The sequence below is a fragment of the Berghia stephanieae genome, chromosome 8 (genome assembly GCF_034508935.2).
Source record: "Berghia stephanieae isolate SIO BIC M18660-M18661 chromosome 8, UCSD_Bste_1.3, whole genome shotgun sequence".
In the NCBI taxonomy this organism is placed as follows: domain Eukaryota; kingdom Metazoa; phylum Mollusca; class Gastropoda; order Nudibranchia; family Aeolidiidae; genus Berghia; species Berghia stephanieae.
The window spans coordinates 39,302,943-39,323,940 of NC_088367.1; the positions used below are offsets into that span (position 1 = coordinate 39,302,943).

The 20,998-nt window shown below is 34.8% G+C and overlaps 1 protein-coding gene across 1 annotated transcript; it reads left to right on the forward strand.

The window, feature by feature from the left end:
* The first annotated feature begins 325 nt into the window (after positions 1 to 325).
* Positions 326 to 20,140, forward strand: LOC144978652 (3-ketoacyl-CoA thiolase, mitochondrial-like). The gene is made up of 11 exons (XM_078924967.1): positions 326 to 502; positions 2,192 to 2,367; positions 6,844 to 6,972; positions 8,160 to 8,276; positions 12,016 to 12,163; positions 12,510 to 12,569; positions 13,088 to 13,200; positions 14,570 to 14,672; positions 15,663 to 15,760; positions 16,546 to 16,700; positions 17,834 to 20,140. The coding sequence occupies exons 1-11, from the start codon at positions 487 to 489 to the stop codon at positions 17,913 to 17,915; spliced, it is 1,197 nt and encodes a 398-aa protein (XP_078781093.1). The 5' UTR covers positions 326 to 486; the 3' UTR covers positions 17,916 to 20,140.
* The last annotated feature ends 858 nt before the right edge of the window (positions 20,141 to 20,998 follow it).

A 20,998-nucleotide genomic window follows, 5' to 3' on the forward strand; every position in this document is an offset into this window, starting at 1 on the left:
GACAACTTTTTACAGTGTCCAGATTGGTTGTTTTTGAGAGTGTCGTCGGTACGTATTTTATGCGTTTATGTTTGACTCAACGAACTTTCAAACTGACTTTAAATAAAAGGAAATCAAGTTATCTGTTTATCTATCTGTAAAAAATACATTTCTAATTTTCAAATCTTTCAGTAGAGTTGTGCGCCGTATCATTTTTTTTTGATTGACTCAAATAAGCACAAGGATTTGTATAGGTATAATTTAGGAGGAGAATAACTAACACACTTTTTTTCTATTATTATTCACTTCAATTTCAAGAACAATAACTCTTGATGAAATAACCGGCGATTTATGAACTTTGACCCTCAGGTTGTGTTTACTAGGCAGCGGTGTTCACAGTTCTTTTGACTTTTTGACCGAGTTGACTGTCAGTGTCATCTACTGAAGGAGTTCTAGCATATATTAAGTTCTTTTCATTTTTCTTTCACTACAAACATATTTATTACCATGGCCTTGAGCAAAGGTGATTATATTTTTCGATACTGCTGATGGCTCGATATCTTGTAGAGGTCTCTTCAACTTCAATTTCTTGTGAACTGAAACTGAAATCAAAAAGGAGTTTCTCTCTCTCTCTCTCTCTCTCTCTCTCTCTCTCTCTCTCTCTCTCTCTCTCTCTCTCTCTCTCTCTCTCTCTCTCTCTCTCTCTCTCTCTCTCTTTCTTTCTTTCTTTCTTTTTTTCTCTCTCTCTCTCTCTGCGCGTGTGTGAGAGAGAAAGAAGGGGGGGGGGGGGGGGCTCCCAAGTAAGAGTAAAACAATTTAACTTCGATTAAAATTTCAAGTAAAGACAAACTTTATTAGATACTTTCTTTTTTTTTTAATTTTAATCTGACTGGTTTTGTCCATTAAAATTGAACTCTTACAAGTTATCACTGATATTTTATTAAAGAATAAAAAGTTTAATTTAAGCAGACATGGTCTGAGAACATTGAACCAAGTTCATTAAGGAAGCACAGCCTACTAATTATTTTTATTATACTGTATTATAATTATTATAATATATTATAATTATAATATAAATATAAATCACTGAATCACAATCTTAGTCTTGGTATTATTTTGGGTCACTACTTTAAGACCAAGTTTTGTGATTTGACTGTTTATGTAACTAGCCAGGATATGTGAGTAAATTCGTTCATTGAATTCTTGTCTTATTTATTTTACTCAGTTCTTGTTATAATTTTTGTTAGCTGTGGCTATTCGGACTCGAGTCTGAATAACTGAATAGTCTACCCTGACTATTCGAACTCAAACTTCAATGCGCATGTGCAATCAAAAACTTTTTCAGACTCAAGTCTGAATATCCTAGTCTTTCGTGGCAGCACATTTTTTTATTATTTTTTTTGTCGTTGTTTTTTTGTACATTTCAATTTATTGTAATTTTTATTTTGATTATTGACAATTCCATAAAAACTGATGCAAATGAAAATAATAAAAGTATATTTACCATCATCAGGTTTCGACTACCACGGAGGACTATTCAGAGTCGAGTCCGAATTGCCACTTCGTTTTTTGTTAGATATTATTTTTATATTTTTCTTACCCTTTCAAATAATATGAGAAAATGAAAAAAATTTGGGAATAGGCACTCAAGTTAGATTTTTTTTTAAATAGGGTTCACTATACTATAAAAAATAAAGAAAAATTCGTCACAAAAAGTGGGCCATCTCCATATGTAGAGTTCAATTATGGCAGTTACTAAAATACAATCAGAGCATCTCGGAAATAATCCCGGTCAAATAAAACAAAGTTGACAATTAACAAATCAACATTGAATCAAGGGTTGAGCCGTAAGATTCTAGAATGAAAGTAGCAAGAGGTTTTTTGTGATGCCACAAACTCGCTGTTAGAAATGATACGTAACAATGAACAAGCTCAAAGGGTTACTGAAGCTCAACATGAAAACAATTCACCAGTTGATTGTCAAACAACAATGAATTGTTGAACATGTATGATATTATCTATTACCCATTCAAATTTTGGATCGCATCATTTTCTTTTTTTTTTTGCATCATATGTTTTAAATTATGTAACAATCATTCATTAATGAATTTCTGATTGTTTAATTAAAGGTTAATTATTTACATGATATTTGATTTCAAGTTGTCAATACTTACAAATTTTTATTTCATGTTTTCCATTTTGATGACAACAGCTGTATCAGGAGTATTTATTGTTGGGGCAAAGAGAACTGCTTTTGGAGCATTTGGTGGAAAATTGAAGGGTATATCTGGGACACAACTGGGAGTAATTTCATCGAAGGGTGCCCTGGAGTCTGCTAACGTCAAACCAGAGTATGTAAATTCTGTCGTCTTTGGAAATGTTATTTCTGTAAGTATAGAAGTAGAGTGAGCATTTAGTTGATGGTAATGAAAATTGGGAAAGCAATGTTTGATTTATTCTTACTTGAGATTTATATAGTGCAATGTCCACTGTAATTTCAATTTTCATCATGACATCATGACATAATACCGTTGTGAGACGGTATATCACATATGATTTAAGTCAGAATTAAATAGAATCTCGCTTGCCAAGAATTAAACAGAAATTGACATGGTATTGCTGATTCCCTGATGCATGTATATTTTAACGCATTTATGGGATAATATTATTGCTGCATTTTGAAGTTAATATAAATGTTGCTGCTGGAAGCTCGAAGAAATATATAACAATGTGAAATTGAATGTAAGCTTCAATTTAATTACGAAAACAGATAAAATAGATGTTTCGGGTTTCCCCTTTATCAACAAAACAGGATGAATGAAACACTACAGACGAATGAGATAATTTATCTCATTCATCATTAGTGTTTCATTCATCCTGTTTTGTTGATAAAGGGAAAACCCGAAACATCCATTTTATCTGTTTTCGTAATTAAATTGAAGCTTACATTCAATTTCAAATTATTATGCATTTTGAAGTTGCATATCAAGTTCTGAGCTGCCAAAGCTCATTCAGTCCCTTTGAAGTTGTGACCAAAACCTGTAAATTAAACTTAGCACGTTGCTTTCCAAAATACAACTCTGAACAAATGCTCATGCTTTTGATCTAAATAAAAAAAACTAAGTCAAATTATATTTGTTGGTCAGCAAGTCCGCAAAATTTTAGTAATAATGATACTTGTATTTTGCATTTGTTCAAATAATGTACATCAAAGTAAGTGCTTAAAGCAATTTACTCAGTTGTGTATGGAAGTAAATAATTCAAAATGCAACATTTTCCAATATTTTTTGTTTATCGAATGGCTCAATTGGTACCCATTCTTATAAGCTTCTTGGATAGAGCTTCAATAATGTATAATTATTGATTTCATCATCATCATCATCATCATCATCATCATCATCATCATCATCATCACTGTTATTTTATTATTCTTAGTAGTAGTAGTAGTAGTAGTAGTAGTAGTAGTAGTAGTAGTAGTGTAGTAGTAGTAGTAGTAGTAGTAGTATGTAGTAGTAGTAGTAGTAGTAGTTAGTAAGTAGTAGTAGTAGTAGTAGTAGTAGTAGTAGTAGTAGTAGTAGTAGTAGTAGTTAGTAGTAGTAGTAGTAGTAGTAGTAGTAGTAGTAGTAGTAGTAGTAGTAGTAGTGTTAGTAGTAGTAGTATAGTGTAGTAGTAGTAGTAGTAGTAGTAGTTGTAGTAGTTGTAGTAGTAGTAGTGTGTGTATTAGTTAGTGTTAGTAGTATAGTAGTTGTTTTGTTAGTAGGTAGTTGTGTAGTTTGTGGTAGTTTATGTTGAGTATGTAGAGTAGTAGTTAGAGTAGTTGTAGAGTTGTGGTTGTAGTGATAGTAGTTAGTTTTGTATTAGAGTTGTTGTGTGTAGTTAGTGTGTTAGTTGTGTTAGTGTAGTTGTAGTAGTGTGTTGTGTAGTTGTGTATGTAGTAGTGTTGGTATGTGTAGTGGTGTAGTTGTAGTTGTGGTAGTTTGTAGGTGTGTATTGTGGTAGTTGTAGTTGTATGGTAGTGTTAGTAGTGTTTGTTTTAGTGTGTTGTAGTGTTAGTGTGTGTGAGTGTGGTTTTGTAGTGTAGTTTAGTAGAGTATTAGTGTATATGTGTTTGTTGTAGTAGGTTGGTGTAGTTGTTTAGTAGTTGTTGTGAGTTGTTGTGTAGTTATAGTGTGAGTTAGTAGTTGTAGTGGTGTGTAGTTAGTAGTGTGGTTAGTGTTGTAGTAGTTGTGTGTTGTAGTAGTGTAGTAGTTAGTAGTGTTGTTGTTGTGTAGTTGTGTGTAGTGTAGTTGTTAGGTTGTAGTGTAGTATGTTGGTTAGTGTGTGGTGTTTTGTGTTGTGTGAGTTGTAGGTGTTGTTGTGTTAGTGTTGTAGTGTAGTTGTAGTTGTAGTGTTGAGTTGTTGTAGTGTAGTGTGTGGTGTGGTAGTGTGTAGTGTGTGTTTTGTGGTTGTGTGTAGTTGGTAGTGTGTGTTTAGTTGTTGTGTTGTAGTGTGTGTTGTAGTTTGGTTTGGTAGTTGTAGTAGTTTGGTGAGTAGTTGTAGTTGTGTAGGTGTAGTTGTGGTGGTAGAGTGTAGTTGTTAGTAGTGTGTTGTAGTAGTTGTAGTTGTAGTATGTGTGTGTTTAGTTAGTAGGTTGTTAGTTGTGTGGGTAGTTTTGTTTTATGTGTGTAGTAGTTAGGTTTTGTAGTGTTAGTAGTAGTTGTTGTGTAGTTGTGTAGTTAGTTGAGTGTATGTAGTATGTAGGTTAGGTGTGTTTAGGTTGTAGTGTTAGTGAGTTGTAGTTAGTTTTGTTAGTGTTGTTGTTAGTTGTGTTAGGGTAGTGTTGTGAGTAGTTTGTTAGTAGTGTTTGTAGTATGTTGTAGTATTTGTAGTTAGTAGTGTGTTTGGTAGTTGTTTGTAGTTGGTTTGTAGTAGTGGTTGTAGTAGTGTAGTAGTTTGGTGGGTGTGTAGGGGTTGTTGATGTTGTTGTATTGTGTAGTTGTAGTGTGTGTTGTTGTGTGTTGAGTGTTGGTATGTTTGTGGTGTATGTAGTGTGTTGGTGTGTTGTGTGTTGTAGTGTGTGTTGTAGTGTGTGTGGATGTGGTGTGTGTGTAGTTGTTGTGTTTGGGTGTAGGGTGTGGGTGTGTGTGGTAGTGTAGTTGTGGTTGTTGGTAGGTTGTGTTGTAGGGTGTTGGTGTGTAGTAGTGTTTGTAGTGTGGTGTAGTAGTTGGTGTGTTTTAGTTAGGGTTGTAGGTGTGTATGTTGGTTGTAGTTTGTTAGTTAGTAGTTTGGTTGTAGTGTTGTGAGTGTATTGGTGTGTAGTTGTTGTGTGTTAGAGTTGTAGGTATGTGTTTTAGTGTAGTGTTTTGTTGTAGTAGTTGTTGTAGTAGTTTGTAGTGTAGTGTAGTTTAGTAGGTGTAGTGTTTGTAGTGTTGGTGTTGGTGTGTGGTAGGTTGTATGTAGGTTGTTGTAGTTGGTAGTTGTGGGTTGTGTATAGTTGTAGGTTTAGTAGTTGTTAGTAGTTTAGTAGTAGTTGTAGTAGTTTGTTAGTTGGTGTAGTTTGTAGTTGTGTAGTAGTGGTAGTGTTGTGAGTTTAGTAGTAGTTGTTTAGTGTGTAGTGTGTAGTGTAGTGTTGAGTATGGTGTGTGTAGTAGTTGTTAGTGTTGTATGTAGTAGTTAGTGTTAGTAGTTGTTAGTAGTTAGTAGTATTGTAGTGTGTAGTAGTGTTGTGTGATAGTGTAGTTGGTGGTAGTTGTGTAGTGTTGTTGTTGTAGTTGTTGTAGTGTAGTGTTGTGTGAGTGTAGTTGTGTAGTAGTAGTAGTTGTGTAGTAGTTTAGTAGTTAGTAGTTGTAGTTAGTAGTAGTATGTTAGTATAGTTGTAGTTTGTAGTTTAGTTAGTGTGTAGTAGTAGTTAGTTAGTGTAGTTTTGTTAGTAGTATAGTTGTATGTAGTTGTTAGTGTGTGTAGTGTGTTAGTAGTTTGTAGTGTAGTTGTTAGTGTAGTAGTAGTTGTGTTGTTATGTAGTTGTTAGTGTAGTTTGTAGTGTTGTAGTAGTGTAGTAGGTAGTAGTGTAGGTAGTTTTAGTGTAGTTGTAGTATGTTGTAGTTAGTTTAGTGTAGTGTTTATTGTAGTAGTTGTAGTAGTGTAGTAGTTGTATAGTAGTTTGTGTAGTAGTAGTAAGTGTTAGTTAGTTTAGTTATAGTAGGTTGTATTGTAGTAGTTGTTAGTGTAGTAGTAGTTTAGGTAGTTGTATGTTAGTTGTAGTAGTAGTAGTAGTTTGTAGTAGTTAGTTTGGTAGGTATTGTATGTTAGTTGTAGAGTGTTGGTAGATTAGTGTAGTAGGTGTAGTTAGTTGTAGTAGTAGTGGTTGTATGTTAGTTTAGTTGTAGTAGTAGTTGGTAGATAGTAGTTTAGTGTTAGAGTTGTTAGTAGTAGTTGGTTGTAGAGTAGTAGTAGTTGTAGTGTAGTAGTTGTAGTTAGTTGTAGTTGTAGTTGTATAGTAGTAGTTGTATATAGTAGTTGTAGTAGTAGTAGTATTAGTTGTTGTAGTTTGTTTGTAGTAGTTGTAGTTGTAGTTAGTTAGGTTGTTGTAGTTAGTTTAGTAGTAGTAGTATTAGTAGTTGTGTGTTGTAGTAGTAGTGTAGTTGTAGTTGTAGGTAGTGTAGTAGTAGTAGTTAGTATGTGTAGTGTAGTTAGTTTTAGTTGTAGGTGTTTAGTAGTTAGTAGTGTAGTAGTAGTAGTAGTAGTAGTAGTAGTAGTAGTAGTAGTAGTAGTAGTAGTAGTAGTATTTGGACACCTTAGAAGAAACTGTTCGATTCATTTCTTATTACCTTTTTTTGCAAATTCAATTTGTTGATTTTAAAAATAAATCATGTTGTTCTGTTCCAGTCATCAGTTGATGGTATCTACAATCCTCGCCACATCAGTCTCATGTGTGGCATTCCAGAAGCAGTTCCAGCATTGGGTGTCAACAGGCTGTGTGGTTCTGGTTTCCAGGCTGTCGTCTCTGGTGCTCAGGTGATTAAAGTATAAAAGTTGGATTCTTTTGACCTCCTGTGGTAGGCACAGAGATCACATGCTATGATATGGAGAGAAAGATAAAGGGAGTAAACGTGACTCATATATAAGGGAACAACAGAAAACAAATAACGTTTCGGCCTTTGGCCTTTTTCAAGTAAACATATATCTAATACATATATTTATATATATATATTTCATATTTACTTGAAAAAGGCCAAAGGCCGAAACATTGTTTGATTTGTATTGTTCCCTTATATATGAGTCACGTTTACTCCCTTTATCTTTCTCTCCATTTTAATGGATCATTTAGGCACCTCTAGTTTTTGGTTTTGTTATGATATCTATCCCTTATATATGTTTTCCTTTTCCCTATTGCTTTTTCTTTAAATCTAACATCATTACAACGCACAAAAATCGGTGTGATCAATTCAAATGTTAAAGCAGTTTTGATGTAGGGCTTGAGAATGAGCTTTTATTTTCTTTCTTTTGGTTCTTTTTTTTTTTTTTTCATTTCTGGCTAGGCCCTGAATAGAATGCTCGGCCAAAACTTTGTGAAATTTAAGTTTCCGAAAAGGGTTTTAAACATCATGAGGTTATTTTATACAGTCTTCTTTTCCTTTCAAAAAAATAGTCCTTCCGAGCAGGAGTTTATTCCGGTTTCTGTAGCGTGAAACTGACAATAGCAATTTAGATGGGATGCTAGTCTGTCGCATAGTACTTTCCATCATATCTAAAGATCTAACTGCCCAATTACTGCTAGGTGGACTGGGGTGTCAGAGAAAAAGAAAAAACTCGACTCCATCCAAGATCAATCTCAGTCCCTTTACTTGTAAAGCGAGTATTCTACCAACTGAGTTATTAGGACCCCTTTCTTTTCCTTTAACACCATCATAATTAAGTTGTAGAAATCACGGCTTTTGACCTTGGAATGATTTCTTGAAACAAGCAATTCCTTTCCCTTAATGCTATAAAAATTCTGTCTGTTTTGCTTTGATATTGTTATGACTATATTATCATAACATGCTCATATTGATCAGGACATCAAGAATATCACAATGAAATTTCAAACACCTGGAATTTGTCACTAAATTGTCAATTTTGGGTGATGTTTTTGCATTGAAATTTTTTTTTTTTTTTTGCTCCTTTGAGTCACTGAATTCATCATTTATGTTATTCTATCCAAGGACATCATGCTAGGTTTGAGTGATATTGTCTTGACTGGAGGCATTGAACAGATGAGTCAGGTGCCTTTTGCTGTCAGAAACATGCGATTTGGGACAAGACTTGGTGGAAATTTAGAGGTTAGAATTAAATCGTTAATAAAGATCGACTGTGATTTGAAAGATAGGAAGAGAGAAAACATTAGGTTTGGATTATTCTTTATTCTCACAAGAGGTCATAATTCTAGATTGACACGGTGTGTTACAATTTTTGTTGAAAAGACTCCAAACCCTAATCTTTGAAACCTTTAATGTAACATGTTAAATGTTAGTACACATGTTGTGTAAGATTTAAAAGATATTTTGAAATGGATGTTGTTGTATTCATGTTTGTTGTTTTCAGATATTGGAAGATAACGATGATATGTTTGGGGAAGGGGGGGGGGGGTAGTTTTGAAAATCTTGAGCATAATTTTCTCTATTAATAACATGTAAAATCCCCAAACTGTTTGGTTGACAGTTGTGGGTAAAATTGTTAATTTACCAATAAATAATATTAGAATCTAATATTATTTATTGGTAAATTAACAATCTAATTTAGATTCAAGTCGTTTGGTACAGGGTGGAGTTCCCGAACATCCATAGTGGGCAGGGAGGTACTTTCTGCGTCTTCTATCCCCCCGTATCTGTTTTCCAATTGCTTTCTGTCTTTGTCTTGGAATGAGATTACTTGGTTTTGTCCTGACACTGGCCAGAGTCCTTGGCTGAGAGTGAAACAGTCGAATGTATAGTTACAGTTTTGGGAGATGATATTGTTTTCCTTGTAAATCATCTCTCTGTTATGTACTGTTATTTTTAATTTTTTTTAACATATGATTTGTAAACATTTGAGTGTAGAACTCTTAATGGGATCTTTTGCTTGTGTCTGGGTGAAACATTTAGGTAATCTCAAACTATGTACACTGATAGTGTGCTCTTGGAATCTACATATGTTCCCTATTAGTACAATTACCCTTTGCCTTACTTTTTCCTCAAGTCCTTTTAATTGTTCATCTAGAATGCTTTTACTATCCAATTTTCTTCCTTATTATTGGCGCTGGTATGACCTAAATGTGTTACAAGCGCTGTCACAGTGTTGAATAGGCAAGCTTTTAGTCCTCTACAAGCACCGCGGTCAAGAGGTCATTCACTCCATCAAATTCCCAACCAGTGCAACGGGTTATCTCCCGCGATACTTAACAGATTTGTTTCTGATATCTGGTTAAATACAATCGCTTTTGCACAGCCACAGTCGATTTTACCAATTTAAACAAATTGACAACACATTGAGAAAACTTTGATCTGTATTTTGGTACCAAACACTCTACATTAGAATTATTGTCTTTGAGATAATTTGCATTTAGATATTAGCACAATTTCGATTATAGTTTGTTAAATTTAATTTATTGATTGCATTATTATAAGCAAACAAACCGATTGAAACTCTCAAAACTTGCTCTAACCGATGGAGGAATAAAGTAACCTTTCATTCATTCCCTCACAATTTGTGCGTCGCTCTTAGTTCTTTGATGATATGCGATAACATCTTGGTGCAGCTATCCGATTTGTTATGCTTTGATCATTGCTGGTTCAGAGGCATATGGATTCCGGTCAAGATGTCTTCATCACACAAGTTATATTCAACAGGTGCTCACATGAGTTTAGCTTAATATTATATGAACACATTTATACCGGCTTTTAGTTCCACTGGTTACAAACGTGGTCAATAAAGAACACTAGAATAAAGTCAGAGTCATTTCACATTTCAGTTGTATATATTTGAAGTTTACTTCCCGGGTTAAATTATTGTTTCAGTACTTTGTGGGTAAAAAAAGAAACCTTGTATAGTTTGTAATTATTATGATGCAATGATCAATATATGATTAATTAAGGGTGATCATTTTAACTATTCGTGATATAAACTCGACTTAACGTGGGGGAAAAGGATAAATAGTAACCATGTCATAAAGAAATATATATATATATATATGTGTGTGGGTGTGGGTGTGTGGGAGACAGAGACAGACACACACACACATACACACAGAAAGAGAGAGAGAAAGGGATAGATAGGTAGGTAGATAGAGAGAGAGAGACTTTCATTTCATTAATGAAGGACAAAAGACATTGGTTTATAACTGTAAAAGTCACTCTGCTGCCTCCATAGCCTCGTGATTTACACGTGACATATTTTGTGCTGTTTCCATCATTTTACATAACGGGGCTGCTATTCTAATGTCGACCTGTTGCTGTTCTTTATTCTTTTTGCGTTTTTCAAGAAGGTTGAACAAACTTTGCAATCACTGATTTATTTCGGACAGATGTGATGACTATTCATGACTAGCTGTTGTCAATGCTTTCCCTCATATTTGTTTTTAATCGTTTTGTCTCTGTAATATCGCCTAGCAGGCATTATGTCCAGTCCAGTTCTACACGTTACGTGTTGCTGTTTGTCAGTGATCCTAATTAAAGCGTTTTGAGCAACTCTAGTGAAAATTGCGCTAAATAAAAAAGCTCAACATTACATAGTCTGTCATGACACTTGTAGGGTATAGTTTTGAGGGCTTTTTAACATTGTCATTATCAATGTCCACATTGAAGATGAGATAAATACCTGGTTTTAAAGATTAATATCTGGTATTAAATCCTGAAACAATTATGTTTTGAGATTCGTTTTCTTTTCTTCTGTGTTTCTTGACTTTTCTACAAAGCTTACACAGTTCATTCAAATGTTTATCATGAATTTCTTGAGTGTGCTCCATGACTAAATGAAATTTAACAATTCATAATAAATTCAATTTTGTTGACGCACAGATGGAATTTTAGCAACTTATAGTTCAATTATAATAGATTCTATTTGTGGAAGAATAAAAGTTATTCTATGACTCTGTTTGAAGAATTTGATTTTTTATTGGAAAAGTTAATGCATTTTAAATTACAGAAAAACGGTCTATTTAGGATTGAAATATCACGATCATTATATACAGCACTGGCATGAAATACTTATGAATGGAAAAAGGAAATCTTGATAAATATTACAGATTAAAGAAATTTGTGTTTAAGCTCATTGTGAAGCGATAACAAAGAGATGAAAGTGAACATAAATCGACTGGTATCACCCGATATCACTGTAACTGAACTCACTAGGGGATTCCCCGTAATTTGGCAAGTGTGACCACGGGTCAACCTCGGGTCATCACTTGAATTAAGTTACCGCTCAGGCGATATTTTCGTTACTGTGCTGTAAAACCTTTAAATACAAAAAAAAAAAACAAGTCGTTTGGTTGGGGGTGAGGGTTAAAAAAATTGAGCTTTTATATAGCACAATATCCACTAAATGTATTCAAAGCGCTTTACAAGGGGTCCCTGGCCAACAGCAACATTTAACATGTAGGACGGGACATGACACCTGTTAGGCGATATTGATTTTTTTTGTTTCTGACAGAGACAACGTTGTTAACGGCCAGGTACTCATTTTACACCTGAGTACGGTGAGAGAATGTGAGTAAAGAGCCTTTTCCAAGGACTCAACTATGCGCCGAGCAAGGCTCGAACCCAAGACCTTTCGATCCGAAAGCAAATGTCATACCACTAGACCACATAGCCGTACTATTCAGTCCAGTCTTTCTCGAGATATGTACTTGTTTACAATTCTAATAACCAAACACAAATGATTAGCTTTCTTATCCCTGTTGTAATAAATTATATTCTGCATTGGTTTGAGAATTTTTTCACCACAACAATGAAATCGTGACGAATTTGGGTCATTAGACTCGTAAATAAATACAGAAAGGTCTCCTAAACAGACATGAAATTTTTTTAAATTTCTTAATTTCTCCAGTTGGAAGACCAGTTGTGGCAAGGACTGACGGACACATATGCCAAACTACCGATGGGGATGACTGCTGAGAATCTTGCAGAGAAGTACAAAATCTCTCGAGAAGACTGCGATGCCTATGCTTTCCAGACACAGTCAAGGTGGCAGAAAGGTAGGAGATGAGAAAAGTAAATAATGAGTTGTTTGAAGCAATGGAATGTTAATGCATTGAATGGAAACTGAATATAACAAAATTAATATAAAAGAAGAAAGCAAACCATAACAAGGAAGGTTTTTGACTCAAGACATTTTTTCAGCCAACAGCAAAATCAGTATATAAGAATAATAATATAGAATTTTCTGACCTTATGACTGAAAAATAACACTTCTTTCATGAGTCATCATCAGTAATTTTATACATCTGAGCTAGGCAGTGCAGGACTGTGATGGGTCTGAGTATGTATATGTCATTTTATTCTTTCTCTCTTTTCTTCCCCCTTCCCACCCCCCTCAATTAGCCAATGCTGATGGCATCTTCAAAGATGAAATTGTGTCAGTGACAGTTAAAGGAAAGAAAGGTAACTTTTTGTATCATGCAATATCTACTTAATGTGCTGAAAGTGCAGACAAAAAACAATACCATATCAAAACATGACGACTGTAAGGTTCAATTACTTTTTTTTTAAATCGTAGACAACATTGTTACCGGACAGGTACTAATTTTAAATCTTGAGTGCAATGAGAGAATGTGTGTAAATAAACCTTTTTGAGGACTCAACTTTGGGCTTCATATAGTGGGACTCAAACCAGTGAACTCGAGGTCATCACAAGCCAAGTGTCATACCACAAGACCACAAAAACTGCACCCAAAGGTAACTCTGTAACCTATTTGGCTGTATTGGTTTTAAATTGGCAAATTAGATATAATATAGTAATAACATGAAAAGAATGACTTGTTGTTTAGTTCATAAATTGAGAGAGGTATACTTAAATACCTCAGACATTTCCATTTTTTTTCTTTTCGGAGATGTCCTGATTCATAAAGAGACGTTTATTCTTGAATAACTCAGACTTTTTCATTGTTTGCTTTTGATAGGTCCTGAAGCCTTTGAGGTTGATGAACATCCAAGGCTAACCCAGTTGGAAGGAATGGCCAAATTGCCCCCGGTCTTCAAGAAGGGAGGAACCGTGACAGCAGCCAATGCATCGGTAAGATATAGGATGAAATTGATTCAAATCTGAAACAGTGCCAGAGAAAGCAAAAAAAAAAAAAAAAAAAAATACAAGGAGAAAGAATCATTTTAAAAAATCAGCCTGCTTGGACTGGGAATCGAATGTCAGATCTCCTGGTTACCAGTCAGACGTATTGATATTATTAAAACAAAAACAAATGGGACACCATTGTCCTTCACAGCCATAGAGATCTAAATTTTGGACACATCCTTTCGCAACACATGAATAGGCAAGAGACTTTGATCAGGCAAATCTAAACAAAATGGATAGGATGGCCAAGGATGATGATTGTATCAATAATAAGAAGACTAAAGTGAATGAACCTAACAAGTAGATAACGTCTGTTTGAAATTGCTTTATGGTAGACCAACATCTTAGCAGTCAATAGCTATTGCCTGTTTAAGTTTAACATCTTAGAAACTGGAATAAACTCCAGCCCCATTGGCCTTTGGCCAGTACAGTGAGGACGCGTTACCGGAAATCACGTACAATTTCCTGCTCACAAATAACTTATCTATTTGACTCCTTTTGATGCACAGAGACATAGCATATGCCTCCTCGTTCGAGAATTCCACTAGGTTGGTAAATTTTATCATATGATAAATGCGTTTTTGCAGCAGCTGGTTGCTGGTTGACCTATCTCTTCAGCACTGTGACTTGACTGTTAATGTGAAAGATATTCAATTTTTAGTGATGGTTGTTAATAGTAATAGGTTTAATTACAAAAAGGAATCATACTAAATGCATGGCTTTGATTCTATATTGTACACTGCTCATCAAATAATAACTACTAAACAACACCTAGATATTATTATGTAGAATTTTTTAAAAAATTTTGTCTGCCCATTCTCCATTTCTCACATGAGCCTTATGGTTTAATTGAATTTCCTTTATTCATCCCCAAGGGGGAATTTGTCTCTAGGGTCTATTACAAGGGAAGACTGGAATAACCCAGGTGTCAGCAGCACTGCAAAGTGAGCTAGGGCAAGGTGACTTGCTCAAAGCCACACAGTGCAGCGATTAGTAGAACTCGGGTGCCTTTTGGGTTTGAAGCAAAGACTATACTGCTGAGCCACGCTAATGAACTATCATTGGATAAGAACAGGTCCTTTTCAAACAAGGAAGCCTTTAAGACGTGTTTTTGTCGTCTCCATTTTTCACACACGCCCCAATTTGCCATTTTCACTCAATCAAGTGCCTCCTTGCACGTCAACGATCTGCTTCACAATAAATCCTCTTCACCGCTACCTGCATTCCCACTGCTCTAGGTCTTTTGGCTCTTAAGTTGTACCTACCTATTTTAAAGTACTTAAAGTTGCAAATCTGTCTTATCATTAATCCCCAGGGCATAGTTGATGGAGCGTGTTCCCTTGTCCTAGCCAGTGAGGCTGCTGTCAAGAAACACAATTTAAAACCATTGGCCCAGCTTATAGGATATGGAGTTTCAGGTAAGTTGATACCATAATACTAATACGCCTTTATGAGTTAAACATTACAAAAGGATGCTCACTTTTTATTAATGGAATATTTGTGCTCTTCTTTTATGTATTCTCTAAAATGATGATGATTATGATAATAATAGTAGTAATAATGATAGCAATAATAATGCACTTTGTTAGGCGGAGCTTATCCGTCTGTATTATGCAGTCTCTGGATGCGTTACAATAACATAAAATTGACAAAGTTAATGTATACTAGTGCAATGGATTATAGATTTGATTTCATCAATAAACAACATAAATACAGACACAAATAAGAGCACACACACAAACACACACACACATACATACACACACTTACAACCGAAGGAGGGTGTGCAAATATAGATATACATTGAAATAAAAGTGAATGTATTTTTTGTGAAGGGATCTCATGAAAAATGTCCTATTGGGATGCAAGTCTGTTTAAGAGATTTTGTCTAAGTAAAATGGATAAAGTTATGAAGGATGGCGATCACCCCCTTCACAAATATATTATGTTCTCCATGAGGAGCCGTCGCCTCATATCTATAAAAACAAAGACAACACATCACCTTAATTCATTTTTGCCACATGGTGTTCGAATTTTTAACGCGCAACTGTGATTTAAATTAAATACTATCTTTTAAATATACACACACAAGTTCGGACTAAAGGCCAGAGGTATGGCCTATCTCAATTTATCAAATTTATATATAAAGTGTTGCTATTGGTTCTTGGTTGTATATTTTTATATTTTTGTGCATTTGCATATAGTATATTATATATATTATATATATTATATATATATAATTATATATTATATATATATATATATATATATATACATTGTCGCCATAGATTCTCAACTTTGTGTTTATATATTTTCATGCATGCCACGTCTGTAAACTAATTTCCATTTTTTTTTTTTTTTGAATGAATAAAGTATATCTTATCTTATCTTATATTTTTTTTCCTTAGGTTGCGACCCCAAAATAATGGGGATTGGTCCTGTGCCAGCATCTAAGGCAGCTCTTTCTGCTATTGGGAAGGAGCTTAAAGACATGGATGTGGTCGAGGTGAGATTTTTCTACCCCATTTTCTCTCTTAAGCGCACTGACCATGCACATTAAAAATTGAGTAAATTGATTGTGCCGATTTGTTAAGGAAAAATTAACCATTAACTGAAACTGGCTCGGTGACCTTGACCCTATCAAGTTAAAAACAAAAACAAAAGAATGAGAACACTGGGCTTCTGACATCTCTGGAGGGCACCAAACACACCTGAATTTTATTAACAGGTCAAACACATCACACTCTACTGTGAGTATCGATAGACAATTCTAATGTCAAGTCACCAAGTGTGCAGTGGTGTGTTGTCGTACTTAGGCTTAGACTTAGACTATAGAATTAGAGGACGGTTGGCTTATTAAGGTCAGTGCACTTTCTTATCAGGCAGGGTTTGATTTAACTTTCACCAAAAAGGTAGTCACAGATTGCAATGAAAAGAAATTGTGTTTATTCTCCACTATTGCATATAGAATGTTACCCCAAGTCTCATGTTTGTGTCTATAAATTCAATTTTCAGCAGCCAATTCATCTAGACATAATACTAATACTGCTTTGAGACAATGAGTCACATAGTTTTCTTTTCTAGTTGTCAAATATAGATATAATCATTTTTTTAAAATGAAAAACATGATTACAGCCTATATTCTACTGTGTTTTTTGTTGGTTTTTTTTTTTTTTGGGGGGGGGGGCGGGGATTGGTCTGTTATCTTGGTTAGGTGTGTGAGAGAGAGGGGGTGTTAAATTGTTAATAAATGCATTTATCCTTTATTTTTGGGTGACTTTTTTGTCTCAGGTGAATGAAGCTTTTGCTCCCCAATTCCTGGCAGTATCCAAAGAGCTTGGTCTGGACAATGACAAGACAAACATCCATGGAGGTGCCATCGCTCTGGGCCATCCTCTCGGGGCCTCTGGGGCAAGGATTACTGCCACTCTGGCTCATGAGCTCAAGTAGGTTGTGTGTGGATTGGTTTGTTTATTGTCGCTCAATTGTCTTATTTTGTGACACTCGCCTTCAGACCAGTAGCTTCCTAGTTTGGTTTCGCTTTAGACAGTGCAAAGTTGAGTCCTTGGAAAAGGCTCATTGGTCACTTTTCCTCATTTCACTCAGGAGTTCAATAATGGTGTTAGTGTTATGTAAGAATACTACTTAATGGATTTAAAAAAAAAAAATAAAATAAAATTTAAAAAAAAAAAAAAAAAAAAAAAAAAAAAAAATATATATATATATATATATATATATATATATATATATATATATATATATATATATATATATATATATATATATATATATATATATATATATATATATATATATATATATATACATATATATATAAGCAAGCGCCCCACTTGGTTAATGTGTACCAAACAAATTCTTGTGGAGATGCAGAATAATATTTGAGTGTTTATCATCCATTTTATCTTCAATACCCTTTTAAGACATCCAAACAAGATAAGACCAAACAACGATGCCCCCTTTTGATGAATACTATTTTTTGTTTTAAACAGCCATTTGTGGGTGTGTAACGATATCAAATAAGGGGCTCAAAGTTGATTGATTAATCTCTCTTTCTCTCTCTTCAGAATCTATTCCAGTTTCATAAGTGTGAAATGGACAATAGCAATTGCTTGCTACCCTTTTTGATAGGACAGGAGTCTATCCAGTGCTGATGGTTTTTCTCGGATCCGCGATTTTGGAGTCCAGAGGAGGAATTTCCTCCTTTTAAAAATTACATTTTCTCGGAAACAATGTGCTAGCAATGAGAGAGTTGATGTGTGGTGGAAGACACAGGTGCAGTTTCCCACTCTCCAGAAGTTAGCTAGAGTATCAATGATAGTCTATCATCTCAATTGCTCTAAAAGTGGGGTTTAGTGCAGTAAAAATGCGGCTTAAAGGCAATTGTTCAATATTTTCCTTTTTCACGTTTTGTCACCATCAGCACTTGGTCTATCGCAAAGTACTTTCCATCAGATCTAACAGGCCCAGCTACCCAACCAAATAAGCTTTTGTCACTTTCTCATTATTAAGGCCTGATTGCATTTGAAAATGTCTTTAACAAATTGATTTCTGTTTGCAGACGCAACAACCTGAAGTATGCCATGGGAAGTGCCTGTATTGGAGGTGGACAAGGGATAACAGTCATCTTACAGCATGTCTAACATTAAATCATATGTTAAAAATTATTATTCGCGTGATGTTTGTGATGTTGGTCATGTAATATGAGCATTTTATGGGGTTATTATTATCATTATTACCATTGTTGTTGTTATTAATCCATAGAGGCCCGCTTCCCCTGGAGTCGCCCGCGACTGTTGAGGCCCGCATCGCCCGCGGCCCCCGAGAAAAAATGGATCATGTTTACTTTGTTATTGCAACGAATCACTTCGTTTTATTCTAAACCGGAAACATTGTAAATGTAATGCGATCGTTCTATTTCCGTTTCCTTTATACCGCACGTTTATATCGTTGATAGCAAGTGAGTAATCGAATTCAGAAAAATGGCATTCCCGTACCTCACTAGTTTGTTGCGTGGCGCTAGAAATGATGTTTTGGAGAGTGGTGTAGACGATGAAGAGGATTTTGGAAATGAAAGCAATATCGAACTAGAAAAAGAAGATGTAAACGATGGTGGGGATGGACAAGACGAGGCGTTAGCACCCGATCAAGGTGATTCGAACACTGAATCGGAGTCCGAGATTGACGAAAATGACGGGAATGGGGGTGCGGGGAACGAGTTTTTTTTTAAAATATTTTTTTTCCCAATTTATTGAAATCAAAACATGTCATGTTATATATCATTCGAAAGCAAATTTATCTGGCTATAAAAAGGAATTAAAATTATAATTTTATGTCATTTGGTTCTCGTTTAATAATTTTTTAACTTTGTGTTGGTATTTTTTTGTTAAGAGTTACACTGGGCCTCAGCGGAATTTTTTTTAGTAAACACCGGGCCTCTATGGGTTAATATTATTTTAATTACTATTATTATTTATATTGTAATTGCAATAATTTTAGTGATAGTGATAATAATTGGAACTGTTTGTCATCATTATTTAGAAATGTAGAGTGATGCTGTTATCGTTTGATATTAAGAAAAGTTCTGACCCAAAAAATGTGATATACTTTTTTTTATAAATTAGTGTACAAAATAGTAGTACATTAAAATAACTCCAGTTTAAGATTTATTAAAACGGCAATGCCTTGGGATTCAAGCACTTTTGGCTGTTGAAATAAGACAAATGTCCACCAGCCCAGGATCAGGCACAGTAAGTAAATGCGTGTTATGGTAACATGGGATTGGCCCGCACTTTGTATACATCAGCTTGTATGTTGACCGACTTCTTATATTTTGTCAAACAATTCAGCCAGACTGCCATTTTTATTTATTGATGCATTATGGGATGTTAAAAGTTACAAATACCAAGAACATTTTCCCCAAAAAATTATCAGGTCATTCAATTTTACACCATTCAGCATTCACACTGATGGGCACAAGTGTGTGAGTCAATCCATTGTTACATTAAGGCAAATAAATACCATTTAATATCGTTTTTGTTGTTAGCTGAAGAAGGGATCTGTGGCTTAATTTTATGGACCTTGGCAGGATCATAGGCACATACTCTGCTACAAGATAAAGATAGAGCAAGTGTATTCCTGCTACATGTTTTAAAAAATGGAAAGGAATTCATGATAGTCTGATTAGGAGGATCAAGGATTGAACAGTCATTGATTTAAATTGGATGAAAAACCTTTTAAGGCTCAAAGTTATACTCTTTTGACAGAAGATTGAGGGAAAGCTAATGTTCCTAGCATGGAAATCGATATTATGCAGGGTCGTCTTTTTCCTTTAGTTTGATCTCAAACTTAATATCATTTAAAAACATAAATACTCATATATTTTGGGTTTTATTTTGCTTTGTTTAAATTCTTCTCTTCTGCCGGCTGGGTGGGTGGTTGGGAACTTTCCACTTGAAAAGGTAGCTTTATGATTTTTTAAATTTCTTTTTGCCGTTTCATTTGGATCTGTGTACTTGTTCAGGAGTAAAACGACGTGGATTTGTCGTCCTGGGTTTGATCACTTTCAGAGATGGAGACAAGTCAAATGGGATATGTTATTCTTTTGTAAAAGTTTCTTGCTCAAGGAAAATATGAGATGTGCAAAGCTACAAGTAAGAGAGTGACATTGCACCGGATTCTTACATCGATAATCTCCAGGGATCATATCGACCCACACTTAAAATTACACATCGGTTTAATATTCTAATATGTGTTTTGTCCTCATATTTGGCAGCATGCTGTTTGCTATGAATATCTCTGGATGGATATAAAAATTGATTGTTGATGTTTCGAGATTTCATAAATAAAATGTCATTTTTTATTCAAATGGATATTGTATTTCATCTTTTCCCCTCCTAAAAGGACACTAAAATGATTACCAATTTATTCAAAATTGAGTCCTGGAGAAGGCTTTTTACTCGCCTTCTCTCACCATACTCAGGTGTAAAGTAACCTGACATGTAACTGCATTTTCTCTGTCGGAAATACGAAACTATTAAGAGCACCTTACAGGTGCAGTGTCTCATCCTACATGTGTTGATGTTGGCATGGGACCCCTGACCCCTTGTAAAATATTTGAGCACTTCTACCTTTAGTGAATGTTGCACTTAATAAAAGCAAGTTTTTTTGTTTTATTGTTCACACCAAGTAAAGTGGAATTCGCATAACGACAACAGCTCTTGTTGGTCCCAAATTTAAGTAATAATGGATAAAGTCAACCAATCTTTACGGTCCAGCAGAGTTGGCTTGACTTTTACAGAGTTCCCATGTAACTATTCGAGTGTTAAAGTTGGACAGGGACCCCTTGTAAAGCGCTTTGAGCACGTTTAGTGGACATTGCGCTATATATATAAAAGCTCAATTTTTATTTTTTTTAAATTTTACTGTACGTGTCTGGACTGCATAAAATGGGAGAAGAAAAAAAATATTTTAAAATAGCTACAAAAATTCATTGGACAAGCAGCACATCAAAAAAAAAAAGTGAGCTTTTATTATATAGCGTAGTATCCACTAAACGTGCTCAAAGCGCTTTACAAAGTGTCCCTGGCCAACAACAACACTTAACATGTAGGACGAGACATGATGCCTGTTGGGCGATATTACAATCTTCTTACTTTCAGACAGAGACAAGGCCTTGAGCACATCTTACAGAACCAAACTTTACGATTTTCTATCAAACAAGTAC